The 12,818-nt window shown below is 34.7% G+C and overlaps 2 protein-coding genes, 1 non-coding gene and 1 pseudogene across 3 annotated transcripts; all 4 read left to right on the top strand.

The window, feature by feature from the left end:
* The first annotated feature begins 78 nt into the window (after positions 1 to 78).
* Positions 79 to 178, top strand: LOC137727187 (small nucleolar RNA Z221/R21b). Its single transcript, XR_011067756.1, has one exon. It is a non-coding gene; the product is annotated as a small nucleolar RNA Z221/R21b (small nucleolar RNA).
* A 5,094-nt stretch (positions 179 to 5,272) lies between these two features.
* LOC137725102 (secreted RxLR effector protein 161 pseudogene) lies at positions 5,273 to 5,692 on the top strand (annotated as a pseudogene).
* Positions 5,693 to 6,077: 385 nt separating this feature from the next.
* On the top strand, positions 6,078 to 7,817 carry LOC137726482 (pathogen-related protein-like). The gene is made up of 4 exons (XM_068465418.2): positions 6,078 to 6,274; positions 6,467 to 6,599; positions 6,706 to 7,007; positions 7,503 to 7,817. Exons 1-4 carry the CDS (start codon positions 6,140 to 6,142, stop codon positions 7,644 to 7,646), a joined length of 714 nt encoding a protein of 237 aa, XP_068321519.2. The 5' UTR covers positions 6,078 to 6,139; the 3' UTR covers positions 7,647 to 7,817.
* Positions 7,818 to 11,842: 4,025 nt separating this feature from the next.
* Positions 11,843 to 12,543, top strand: LOC148697209 (uncharacterized). Its single transcript, XM_088694891.1, has 5 exons — positions 11,843 to 11,922; positions 12,047 to 12,086; positions 12,171 to 12,224; positions 12,306 to 12,362; positions 12,466 to 12,543. Exons 1-5 carry the CDS (start codon positions 11,843 to 11,845, stop codon positions 12,541 to 12,543), a joined length of 309 nt encoding a protein of 102 aa, XP_088551017.1.
* Positions 12,544 to 12,818: the final 275 nt, after the last annotated feature.

Below are 12,818 nucleotides of genomic sequence, written 5' to 3'. Positions count from 1 at the left end.
TTTGTCCGTCGGTCTCTCCTTCTCTGTGCGATTGCGAGCGAGTCTTTTGTGTTTGGTTAGTGTATTTGTGTGGGCGGGGGGCAGTGATGATCACCTGAGGAAGTCATGCACCACTCTGATGATTTGATTTCAATCAATCTGTGCTGATAAATTTCTCATACCCAATTCTGCTGAGCCCCTTGCCTTTTTATTTTATTATTTTGTTCTTATTTCTCAAATTTGCGTGCTTTGTGCGTTCTCTGCATTGAAATTCAAGGGCATTGTTTTGTAAAAATGTTATGGATTTGATGAGAGGGACCAAGTGATGGGATCTTTTGATCCAACCATGATGCGGACCGTACAGCTCTTTTGCTTTTGGGGATACAATTTTGGTGTCTGATGGTTCCTTTCTTTAATCCATATCTTTTTCCTGCTAATATATTTTCTGTTTTGTTGTGCATTTTGTGCTTGATTCCTGCTGATTTTTAATTTCAACTCTTTAATTTCATACCAAAACTTAATCATTTCACGAAAAAACTACAATTTCTTCTAACTTGGCCACAAATTTGCATTTCTTTCAACATTACCTGGAAAATACTTCTTTATCCATTCCCATTGAAACCTTTATACCAAACAAGACCTAAACGAGGGCTGAAGGTGCTTAAGTAGTGAGGGGGCAATGCTAGGATGATGAGTTGGCTACCCATGTCATTTGTTAAATGACAAATTCTGATTGTCTCATGTGTCCTCTTTCTAGTAGCTATTGGTTAACAATATGTTAAGTTGTTTAGCAATTTGTTTTTGAACTTGTTAGTATACATATGCACTCCAAGTTGCCATAGCTTGAGTCTGCAGCAGTTAACTTTCAGCAACTGCATTCCTTTCTCGAGATGTATGAGAGCAATGAAAACCCATGTGAAGCAATGAGTTTGGAATGACTAAGGAGAAGAAAAAGAACCAGAAGCAAAACAAGATATCATACTAGAACAGAACTCTATTGCAAGGATGACAGCATGAAGTTTCGCATAGAAAGAAGTATGATGGCCAAAGCTTAGGGAGAACCACCAAGAAAATAACTTGTAGAATCACGAAAAAAACCTCACCACAAGCCGTAGGACCTAGGTTACCTTTAGCAAGGTCATCCATATTCACTTTGACACTCGGAACATGAACTACAGAAGGATCCAAGATTCCAAAAGGAGTAAAAGTTGCTTATCCAAAATACCATGCACATGACCAGGAGTGAAAAATCCAACCTGTCTTATCCAGGCTAAAATAGAACGACAAATGCATAAAAAGGAAGGAGACATATTTTCAAACTTCACTTTATTACGCATCTTCCAAATAGCCAATAATAAGAAAAACCTAGATGCTAACCAAACAATGCAGAATTGTGGAGAAAACTGCTTTGACACAAAGGCAAGTCATAAATTCGAGAAGAAACCCGCAAGCGGAAGAATAGTGCCAAATTGAGTAGCAAACCAAAACTAAGCACGTTATACAAATTCACCAAAAAAATAAAAAAGTGTTTAATAAATTCAGTACTATTGTAACATAGTTGACATATTGGAACCAAAGCCGACCCTAATCTAGTATTAATTGGGACTATGTCCAGGGCCTAAAATTGAAAGGGACACAAATTTTTTTTGCACATGTACAGTTATATAAAACAAATTTGCTCACACTGCCGCGCATATTCAATTCTTCACCTTCGGCTGGTATTTAATGCGTAATGCATAGTTGGAGCTACAAGTTCCAATCGATCAATAAGACAACCGACTTTGATAAAAAAAAAAAAATGAAAGCTCTTATGTTCATCTTTGACACTCGGTAAATTCTTCTCAAGCAATGACCTTCTCTTCGGTCTTTAAACGTCTTCCAAGGACCAAGTTCCAAGGTCCAAGCCCGAAACCTTAATTTTGCTTTTTATAAATCAATTTTAATTTCGTATCGGGACTGCAAAAGCAGCAATCCGCAACACCCATGTGTCATGGGCTCGTATCATGACTGCAAAAGTAGCAAACCTGAGTGGCGATGACGAGTAGGTAATTTTATTTTTTATAATATATGTTGAACTTTTAATTGATATGTTATATGTTGCTAAACTTTTATGATATATACATATATACATATATATATATATATATATATATATATATTGAAATGATATGTTTGTATTTTAGATAATATATAATATATGTCATTCTCTAAAGATAATAGTGCGGGCAAAGACGCACTTAAAATATAATTAACATGCAAACATTTAATATGAATGCTTGTGGTTTTACATCTTTTGACTAGGTGTGCACTATTGATGCGTGCTGACCACAGCAAATATAAGTAAAACATTATCCTGAATGTAAAATATAAAATCTAGACGAGCAACAAATTCACTCTGGAATTTTTATACGGTGCAAATATTGAAACATGCATATTGTATATACATTTTTTTTTTCTCTCCTTGTTTTATTTGATTTAAATGCAAAAAATAAACACGAATCGTGATGTAATATTGCTCAATTTTATGTTTATCCTTTCAAAGTGTCAAACCTACTCCCTATTCATATCAACCAGTAACAGCGACATATGTTCATGTTAATTGTTGGGGAAGGTGGCAAGTCTATCGCAAATCTCCATCAATAATGATCCTTAATCATGCTCGGATACCAGGTTGCTCAAGATTTAGAATAGGTCAACTATGTGATTAATGTATATTGTATCCATATACAGCTTGGCTGAATTTGTATATATTGTACGAAATTCATCATCTGAATTCAAAATATAGAAACACATTTCATTACGTTAATGATTAACTCTCGTTTTTTTATACACCGATATATTCGATATATTTACATAAAGAGGTGAGAGAATACATGGATTTTGAACTTAGGACCTTTTACATATAAGTAAAAAGAAAAACTACTAGATCATATTACTAATTAATGGCAATGATCAACCATCATTATTGTTTTTTATACGACAAAATATTTACATTAAGGATTGGGGGAATAAATCGATTTTAAACTCGCCATCTATTATATTTGAATCTAAGACTTTTAACTTATAAGTGAATATGAATAACCAAACCATATTACTAAGTGAATATGAATAACCCTTTTTATTAAGAGACGGAAAATAGACCACCTTGCCTTTAAACTATACATATCAAACTGTAACTTAATTAGCTACTAAACCAAACAAAAGCATGATTATTACGATAGGCAAATCCTTTTGCTACCATGTTTTTTTTTTTTTTTCCCTTCTTAATTATGTTGAAATGAGAATGGGAGTATGTTTGAAAAAAAAAAAAAAGCCAAAAATCTTGAATAATTGATTGGATACACCAGGGGTACAGACTCATCGTAAACACATTGCATAAGCTACGGAGGCCCAGAGCCAAGCCGAAATGACGGACCCCGACATTGTAAATTATGACGAGCTAACTGATGAGCCACCACATTCACATCTCTCAGTACATGTCTCACCACAAGCTGACCACATAAGAAAGGTTTAATCACATCCAAATGGGGTGACGTAAAGGGAATCTGGCTGTTGGGTTTAACACGTAAGAGCATTTGTGATTGTTGGGCATTGCAAGTGGGGACCTGCCTTCTTTGCCCTTCCAATTTTCATACACTCTCATCCTCTTTTATTTGTGCAGTCATGGTTAAACCACGTCAACATTTTATATCACTATTGTTTTTTGTCTTATTATCTACATAAAAAAATCAATGCAAAATGTTGATTTGGTTTAACCGTGATCGTACGAAATAGAAGGGGATATGAGTGTATGGGAACTGGGAGGGCATAGAAGCTGAGTCCCACAAGGGGACGGGACAATCTTCTATGATATCATGAAGAAAGTTAAGGTTCTATCATAAAACCAATATGAGGAATTTCCAAACTTAGTTATAAGCCCATGCAAGATCCTTTATTCCTTCAATGAGGATTTCATTCTCAGCAACTACAACCCTACATAGCACTTCCTTGGAATCTCTTTTTTTTTTTTGGTCAAATGATAGATTTGTTAGATTTGATGTTAGATTAGAGAATCAACATGGTTCATACCAGCATTATGATGCAAAAATAACACTCATATTCACTACTGTGGTAGAGAACCACTTGCAGCGCTTCCTTAGAATCTCAAACCACAACTCTATTTCTTGGTAGACCACCTACCGGACGAACCGCTCCATCGACGTTGACATAAAACTTTTCTAAAAAATTCTTAACATGTAATATGATATTAGGAGCTTGATTTTTGCAAAAAAAAACTTTTTACACACCTCTCTACTTTCCAACAAACTCTACAACTCCTCTCAAACTTAGGGAGACACTGTTTGTAACATCCCACATCATCTAGGGGAGTGGATCATGTAAGCCTTATATGTATATTCCCATCTCTACCTAGCATGAGGCCTTTTGGGGACTCACTGGCTTCAGATTCAATTGGAACTCCAAAGTTAAACGAGTTCGGGTGAGAGCATTTTATGATGGGTGACCCATTAAGAAGTTCTCGTGTGAGTTCCCAGAAACAAAACCGTAAGGGTGTGGTCGGGGCCCAAAGCGGACAATATCGTGCTATGGTGGAGTTGAGCCCGGGATGTGATGGGGGCCCGGGCCGGGATGTGACAATTTGGTATCAGAGCCAATCCCTGGCCGGAAGTATGCCGACGAGGACGTCGAACCCCTAAGGGGGGTGGATTGTAACATCCCACATCGCCCAGGGGAGTGGATCATGTAAGCCTTATATGTATATTCTCATCTCTACCTAGCACGAGAACTTTTGGGGACTCACTGGCTTCGGATTCCATCGGAACTCCTAAGTTAAGCGAGTTCGGGCGAGAGCATTCCATAATGGGTGACCCATTGCGAAGTTCTCGTGTGAGTTCCCAGAAACAAAACCGTGAGGGCGTGCAAAGTAGACAATATCGTGCTACGGTGGAGTCGAGCCTGGGACGTGGTGGGGGCTCGGGCCTGGATGTGACATTGTTAAAATCCAAGAAATAGGCATTGAAATTTAGAAGAACTTCACAAGTAAGCACATTATTTTGTCCATCATATGTAAGCACATGAGATAAATACTGAGAGCCCCCTTGTAGTTTGATAAATTGGTACTATATAACGACAGTATGGATATATTGAGGGGGATAAAGCTCTATCGTGATAGATATAGAAAATTAATTGGATTATCCCAATCTATGTACATAGATAAGGTGCTAAGTAGGTTCCAGATGGAACAATCTAAGGAATGTTTTCTTCCTGTGAGACATGGAATTACCTTTCTAAGTCCATGGGACCTAAGACTCTTGAAGAAATATGGCAGATGAGTGATGTTCCTTATGCTTCTGCCATAGGAAGTCTCATGTATGTCATGATATGCACAAGGCCTGATATTGCATATGTTGTAAGCATTACTAGTCGATATCAATCTAACCCAAGATTAGAACATTGGGCAGCTGTCAAGACGATCCTTAAGTACTTAAAAAGAACTAAAGACATGTTCCTCATTTATGGAGGAGCGACAGAGTTGCGAGTGGAAGCCTATACAAACGCAAATTTCCAATCTAACGTCAATGATAGAAGTTCCAACTCCAGATATGTGTTCACTCTGAATGGTGGAGTTGTCAGTTGGAAAAGCAAGAAACAAGATGTAATTGCTGATTCCACGACGGAGGCCGAATATGTCGCTGCAGCTGAAGCCAACAACTAAGCGTTCTAGATGAAGAAGTTCATTACTGAACATGGAGTAGCATTTAAGCATATTTCATGTTTGAAAATAATTTTTATTTAAATCGACTGTAACCTTAAAAAGAAAAAGTTTGGGAAATAAGGTAATGCTAGGAAACTTAAATTTATAGATTAAATTTTGTAAACTAAAAAACATGAAAGTTGATGATTTGATTATTATTTAAGCGTTGATTAACGTGCTTATTTCTTATTGGTGACATATCATTTAGTTTTCAAATTTTATCTCCCTAGCATTACCTCACCAAAAAATGATCCTTCGGCTAGCTGGTCATAAGTTATTAACTTTATTTTATTTTCTAACTATTATCTTCATCACTTTTTTTGCCTATATAATTGGACCCCTGTTGAAAGAAATTACAAGTGAAACATTATATCCAGCAGTAGTCTTTGCTTCTACCCTATATTGAACATGGCATCTTCAGGTGTTGAGGGAGACAAGTACCGTTCGTATTTGACTGGAGAAGGAGAAAAGAACACCCAATGGAAGTTTGGTGCCCCTACCTATGAAGTTGTTAACAAGCTCTTTGAGGAAGGCAGAACCAAGGTCTCTCTCTCTCTCTCTCTCTCTCTGTATATATGCGTGTGTGTGATTGCTTGCTATCAATTGTAGTGATAATTAACAATATACTAATTAATTTTGTGGCGTGTGTTTGATTTTCATCATTCCCTTTCTTTTTTTGTACAAGAGGTGTACCATTGCCTTTGATGTATCAATTAAAACCTGTGTCAAGTTCAGATATGGCCACCCGGGTCACTAGAAGAAGAGGTGCAGAACCTTGTAAAGACATGGGAGATGGAACTTTTCCATAAGTCCAACCTTGATGATATCAAATCAATTGATCCCAACACGTACACTTTCAGTCTAAATGGTAATAATTAACCAGTAGCTAGTGCAATCCAATATTCTTATTAATTAGGTACTTAATGTTTTCAGTATATAATTATTAAGTATTAGTACTTTGATGATTTGATCAGGAAGGAAAGGCATAAATATTGAAGAAATAGGGAAACTTGGAGGAGGATATAACCCTTTGCTTCAGACCTCACTGCCTGAGAAACTCAGGGGATATAATCCAGATGAGGAAACAGCAGAATCATCCCACAAGGCTTTCACAACAACATTCCCTCGTGGGTTTGCGTTGGAGGTCCTCCAAGTTTATTCAGGGCCACCAGAGATTATCTACAAATTCAGGCACTGGGGTTATATGGAGGGCTCTTTCAAGGGCCATGCTCCCACTGGAGAAATGGTTGAAGTCTTCGGAATGGCCATTTTTACGGTACTTCTCTAACCCTAACTACTCGGCCAATCCAACGATGCTCTCACTTTTATTTTTAGTTACAAAGGAGGGTTTCGAACCCGAATCTCTAGCTTAACGAGGCTTTCATCTTGGGGATAAATTTTAACACACGTATTAGCTAGATCTAGGTTTTAGAATCAAAGAAGTATTAACACAAGTGTACACGTTTAACAATTTTGGTGGACCCCAGAAACCCCATCAAAAAGAAGAAAATTTTCATTCACCGAAACATAATAATTACGCGGTGTTATTAATTTACCAGTTATAACACAAATGAATATTTTGTATTTTAGGATATCGTATTCTTAAGTGTATATATATGCTATATCATAAGTGGATATGTGATGTGGTAATTACACTAGTCTTACTAGAAAAGTTTCTCATTATTACGTCACGTAATATCATAGACTGACATGGCTTAAAAATATTTCTCCATATTGATTAATTATTTCTCCTTACTCACCAAACAAACAGGTGGACGAGCACAACAAAATTGTTAAGGTGGAGTTTTTCTATGATCCTGGACAACTTCTTGGAGGTCTTTTGAAGGGTGCTAAATTGGGTACTTCTTCCGAAGAGACAGCTTCAAGCTGCCCAGTCCTGAGGAGCACAGGGTAACTCATCCATAAAAGATAATTGTATTGCTAGCCAATCAATAATTTATGCCCTTATTAGGCACAAAGGCTAGCTATATATGTTTCGAATTTTTATGAAGCTGTTTTTTATATGGAAATATCAGTGAAGTACTTGTGCAATGTTTCAAAGAAAAATAAAGAAGCTTTGTATGAATGCTAATGCATTATTTTTATTTTATATGCATCAACCGAGCGATATCAGCTGCATACTTATGTTTACAGACTGACCAAAACATTGCTCTAGAATTATACTATTTGTGATACGAGAAAGACTTATATGAAACGTGTTTATTATTATTTGACTTTTTTTTATCTACTAATGCAATATTATATACAAGTTTTTCTCTAAATAAAAAAATATTATTGAATACATAGGACATGCTGAAGCAAGGGTGGTGGTTTTGCTACCTATAGTTAAGATAACTGTCTATACTGATGCCAAGAGGGCACGTTGACGAGCAGTGGATCTTTTCTTTGCTCAGTAACGCGGGACGGACTAAAAAAAGGAACCGACTTTGTCATTTACTTGGATAGTCAAAGAACTGAAGAAGTACGAATTAATAAGAAGAAATGTATGGAAGAGAGGGAGAGGAAACACTATGTGTGTATAGTTTTTTAATTAAAAAAAATTAATGAAAAAGGTCGGGACGGACTAAAAAAAGGAACCGACCTTGTCATTTACTTGGATAGTCAAAGAAGTACGAATTAATAAGAAGAAATGTATGAAAGAGAGAGAGAGAGGAAACACTATGTATGTATAGTTTTTTAATTAAAAAAAATTAATGAAAAATGTTTGAAAACTTTGAATTTTAACGATAAGGACAAAATAAAAGGTAAAATAAATAGTATCATGATTAACTTTTTAATGTAAAAATATGGTTTTTCGTTAAATGAACAGTACCGCGGGCTGTTCGTTATAACTTCCTTTTCTAATCAATATGTCAAAACAGTTTTTTTTATAAGGAAATTTAGTAAAAGGTCGATAAATTTTTTATTAATGAACCATATATCAATAGTCAATTTTTATGTTAGACTTAATCAATGAAATATTTTTGTTAATTAGATATAGGTCAATCAGGAATGTTACATGGGTTTCAAGCCCATATAAAAGCTATAAAATTACTTTTTTGCCCCCAATTAAATCATAAAAAGGTTTATGATCGTCTCTCTAAAAAAATCCTCTCTTTTCTGTACGTGAAAATAACCCAAATGTTTCTCTCTCTTTCGTTGATAAATCAATACAAGCCATGAATCCATAACTGAAACCTACCAATAATCTCTCTCTCTCTCGTTGATTTATGAATTAATACAAGCCATGAATCTATACTTGAAGGGCCATCAACAAAAATCTCTTTGGTTGTAGCAATGGGCATGAAAATCTCATCACCGCCATTAAATTTGTTGTTCGACTGTTATATCTCATCGATCTGCCACTGAATTTCATTAATCCATGGCTAATCTCATTGATCATTGGCTAGACAAGCGGTTGCCAATCGAGTTCATAATAACAATGAGAGCAAGAGGGGAGAGTGTTGTTGATTGAATTCATGTAGAAAGAAGTGATAGAGGAAGGAGAGAGAATGGAAAAATTGAAATCAGTTTATTTTCAATTTGGGTCGTGTTTTTGGAACGTTCAAGTTGATTTTTTGGGTTTTTTTTGTTGGGTTAGAGGTTTGGGATGGAGAATGAAAGACAAATTGGTTTTCGACATGTTTTAATTGAACCCCAAATCAGATATTGCATAAAAAACAGAACCATAAAACGGACGTTGCATTGTAGTGTTTGAATCATAATGTCAAAAGAAGAAAAAAAGAAAACCAGAGTTAGGAAATGAACACTGCATTGACGTGTCTGAATACAAATGTAAAAATAATATAAAAATAGAACCAAGAAATGGACACAACATTGCAGTATCTGAATCCAAATGTAAAAAAATATAAAAACAGAACCATGAAAATGACACTGCAGTGTTTGAATCCAAATGTAAAAAATAAAAAAAAATAAAAACCCAAGAAATAGCCACTGCATTGCAGTGTGTCTGAATCCAAATGTAAAAATAATGTAAAAACTGAACTAGGAAACAAACACTGCATTGCAGTGATTGAATCGAAATATAAAAATCAAGAGTCGCACGATGAGTGATGGAAAAGACAGAACTAGGAAATGGACACTGCAACACAACATCTGAATCCAAATGTGAAAAACAGAATCAGGAAACACACACTGTATTGCAATGACTGAATTCGTATTGACCTATTCTAAAACTATAAAAATATGAGGAAGAGTGTGTCTGTCACATCCCAGCCCGGGTCCCCACCACAACCCGGGCCCGCTCCACCACCGTAGCACGATATTTTCCGCTTTGGGCCTCGACCACGCCCTCACGGTTTTGTTTTTGGGAACTCACACGAGAACTTCCTAGTGGATCATCACGCCTTGATTTCGGTCGAGATGTGTCAGTGTCAGTTCAAGTGGGTGACAACTGTAGTGGCAGATTTTGTAATCATTGTTTATTTTAGGGAATTGTTATTAGCACTCCAAAAATCTCATTCTACACTCCAAACTTTCTATATTAGGAAAGAAAAATACACTTGTGAGGAGTGTAAAATGAGATTTTTGAAGTGCTAATAACACTTCCCTTATTTTAAATGCATTTAAGTATCATAATACATAATTGACCTATTTATAATTAACATAAATATTGTTGATCTATTGTCAATATTGTAACTTTTTATTGATTTTATACAAAATTACCCTTTTTTATATGTACGTAAGGTTAAATCCATAAAGAAAATAAATTCATGCTAACAATTTGGGAAAAGTCAAAGAAAGAAGCTTTAAATTATAAGAAAATTAATGAAAAGGGCTTCAAAATTTTGAGTTTTAATAAAAAATTATCCTATAACTTTATTTCATGATAAGGACAAGAGAAAGAAAGGAAAAAAAAAAAAAACCTAACTAAAGGAGCGTGCAAAGAGCATCCAACCAATCCTTCAGTTGCATAACCCTTTGACATAATCTAAGCATATTTTATTTCTCTAAAATTAAAATTTCAAATTGAAGTGGGTTATGTTCGATTCAAAATCACATCTGGGGCGGTATCGTTGGGAAGGAGTCAGTCAGGTGTGGGTTGGGATGGTTGGGGGTAGGGGTGGAGCAACTTCATTGACAACATCGTTGGACTTATTACCCATTTTTCTAGTAATGGTATTGAGCTATTAGCCATGCATGACTTTAACGGCGTGGACATTGATCTCTATCATTTTTTTATTTTATTTTATCTTTTTATTGCATTATGGTGAAAGAACTTGAAAATCCGGGACGAGCATCTATTGTTAAATTTCATACACAATGTAGTACCATTAAATTTCATAAACAGTGTAGAAATTTTCATAAATAGTGTCTTACCGTTAAGTTTTATAAACAGTGTAGTATCGTTAAATTTCATAAACAGTATAATACCATTAAGTTTTATAAACAGTTTGTGTGAGGGACGCATGGGTCTGTGCGTCAATTTTTTTTAAAATATTAAAATTATGACTTTCTTGTCCTACACCCACATAATTGGCTAGTTAGAATATTCATGTGTTATAATTATGAATAATTAATTGGCAAACATATTATAAAGGAAGAATATTGTCAAAGATGGATAGGCATGGTAAGTAGGATTATACCTTATTTGTTGAACTTTTTTGTAGGTTCGTATGATGTGAGGAGTATTTGCATCTTTCATTTCTGCTAAAGCATTTTTCATGCGCCACCTATATGAAAAAGGTATATATAAGGTTCAACGTTTCCTCTCAAAATTTTATTTTATAAAAAAATTAAGAAGAAAGCTAATAAATACATACTGCTCATGCTTCCTCTCAGGATATTTACAAGAATACCCACAAAAAAATGGAGAAGGAACTACCTATTGATAAGATCCCAAACAGACGTGCCTCTATTTTTAAACTCAACAAACTACCTATTGATAAGATCCCAAACATACTACCTATTGATAAGATCCCAAACAGACGTGCCTCCATTTTTAAACTCAACAAACTAATTCTCAAAGAGTTTAAAAAGAAGAAGCATGAGCAGTATGTATTTATTAGCTTTCTTCTTAATTTTTTTATAAAAAAAAATTTTGAGAGGAAACGTTGAACCTTATATATACCTTTTTCATACAGGTGGCGCATGAAAAATGCTTTAGTAGAAATGAAAGATGCAAATACTCCTCACATCATACGAACCTACAAAAAAGTTCAACAAATAAGGTATAATCCTACTTACCATGCCTATCTATCTTTGACAATATTCTTCCTTTATAATATGTTTGCCAATTAATTATTCATAATTATAACACATGAATATTCTAACTAGCCAATTATGTGGGTGTAGGAAGAAGATTAATCGTAACCATACAATTTTTCTAGATAAGGTATAATAACATTTTTTAATAGTTAAGTATGCAGTACATTCTGTTATATTAGTTTGAACTATTTCAAACTTAATTTTGTAACAGTTCTACAAGCATCATACCTCGGTCAAATTGAAAAAGTTGAAGCATAGGATTACGGTACAACATCACATTATTAGTTATTTCATAAACGTGATCACAAACTTTTAACTCAAACTTGAATAAATACTTAATTTACAGTCTTCTTCAAGCAATTGGAGTAAAAGTGTTGCTATGGGTAAATTGTCTAATTTAAAGGTACATGTTATTACTCTCTACTTATATAATGATGCTTTGTTTTTTTATTTTATTTTATTTTTTTTTATAGTTTTGACTTCTAATTTCCTCATATTGTTTATAGATTCGCAATGAAAACTTGAAGCATCACGTGAAAACAAATGGGTGGCAATCATGGCGCTCATGTTGCAAGAAAATTTAACTCCTGGATGGATTTATTTTATTTTATTTTTAATGTTGGTAACTACAAACGTGTCTTTGAAACATATTATAAGGTTTTCTTTAATTTTCATGGATGTATTATAAATAATTTCCTCTTTGTTAGGTTTTCGTTCCTTTTTATTTTATTTTTGGTTCCCTGCATGTTTGTGAGATGCACTGCCTATGGAGAAGAAATACTAAAAAGAAGGTAAAAAATAGAAACAAAAATAGTTAAGCAATTCAGTACTGAGTAACTGAAACGATAGAGAAAAAAGA

This window comes from Pyrus communis, chromosome 5 (assembly GCF_041283825.1).
Source record: "Pyrus communis isolate YQ-2024b chromosome 5, ASM4128382v1, whole genome shotgun sequence".
Classification (NCBI taxonomy): Eukaryota; Viridiplantae; Streptophyta; class Magnoliopsida; order Rosales; family Rosaceae; genus Pyrus; species Pyrus communis.
The sequence above is the reverse complement of the archived record's forward strand: the minus strand, read 5'-3'. Positions and strand labels throughout refer to the sequence as shown.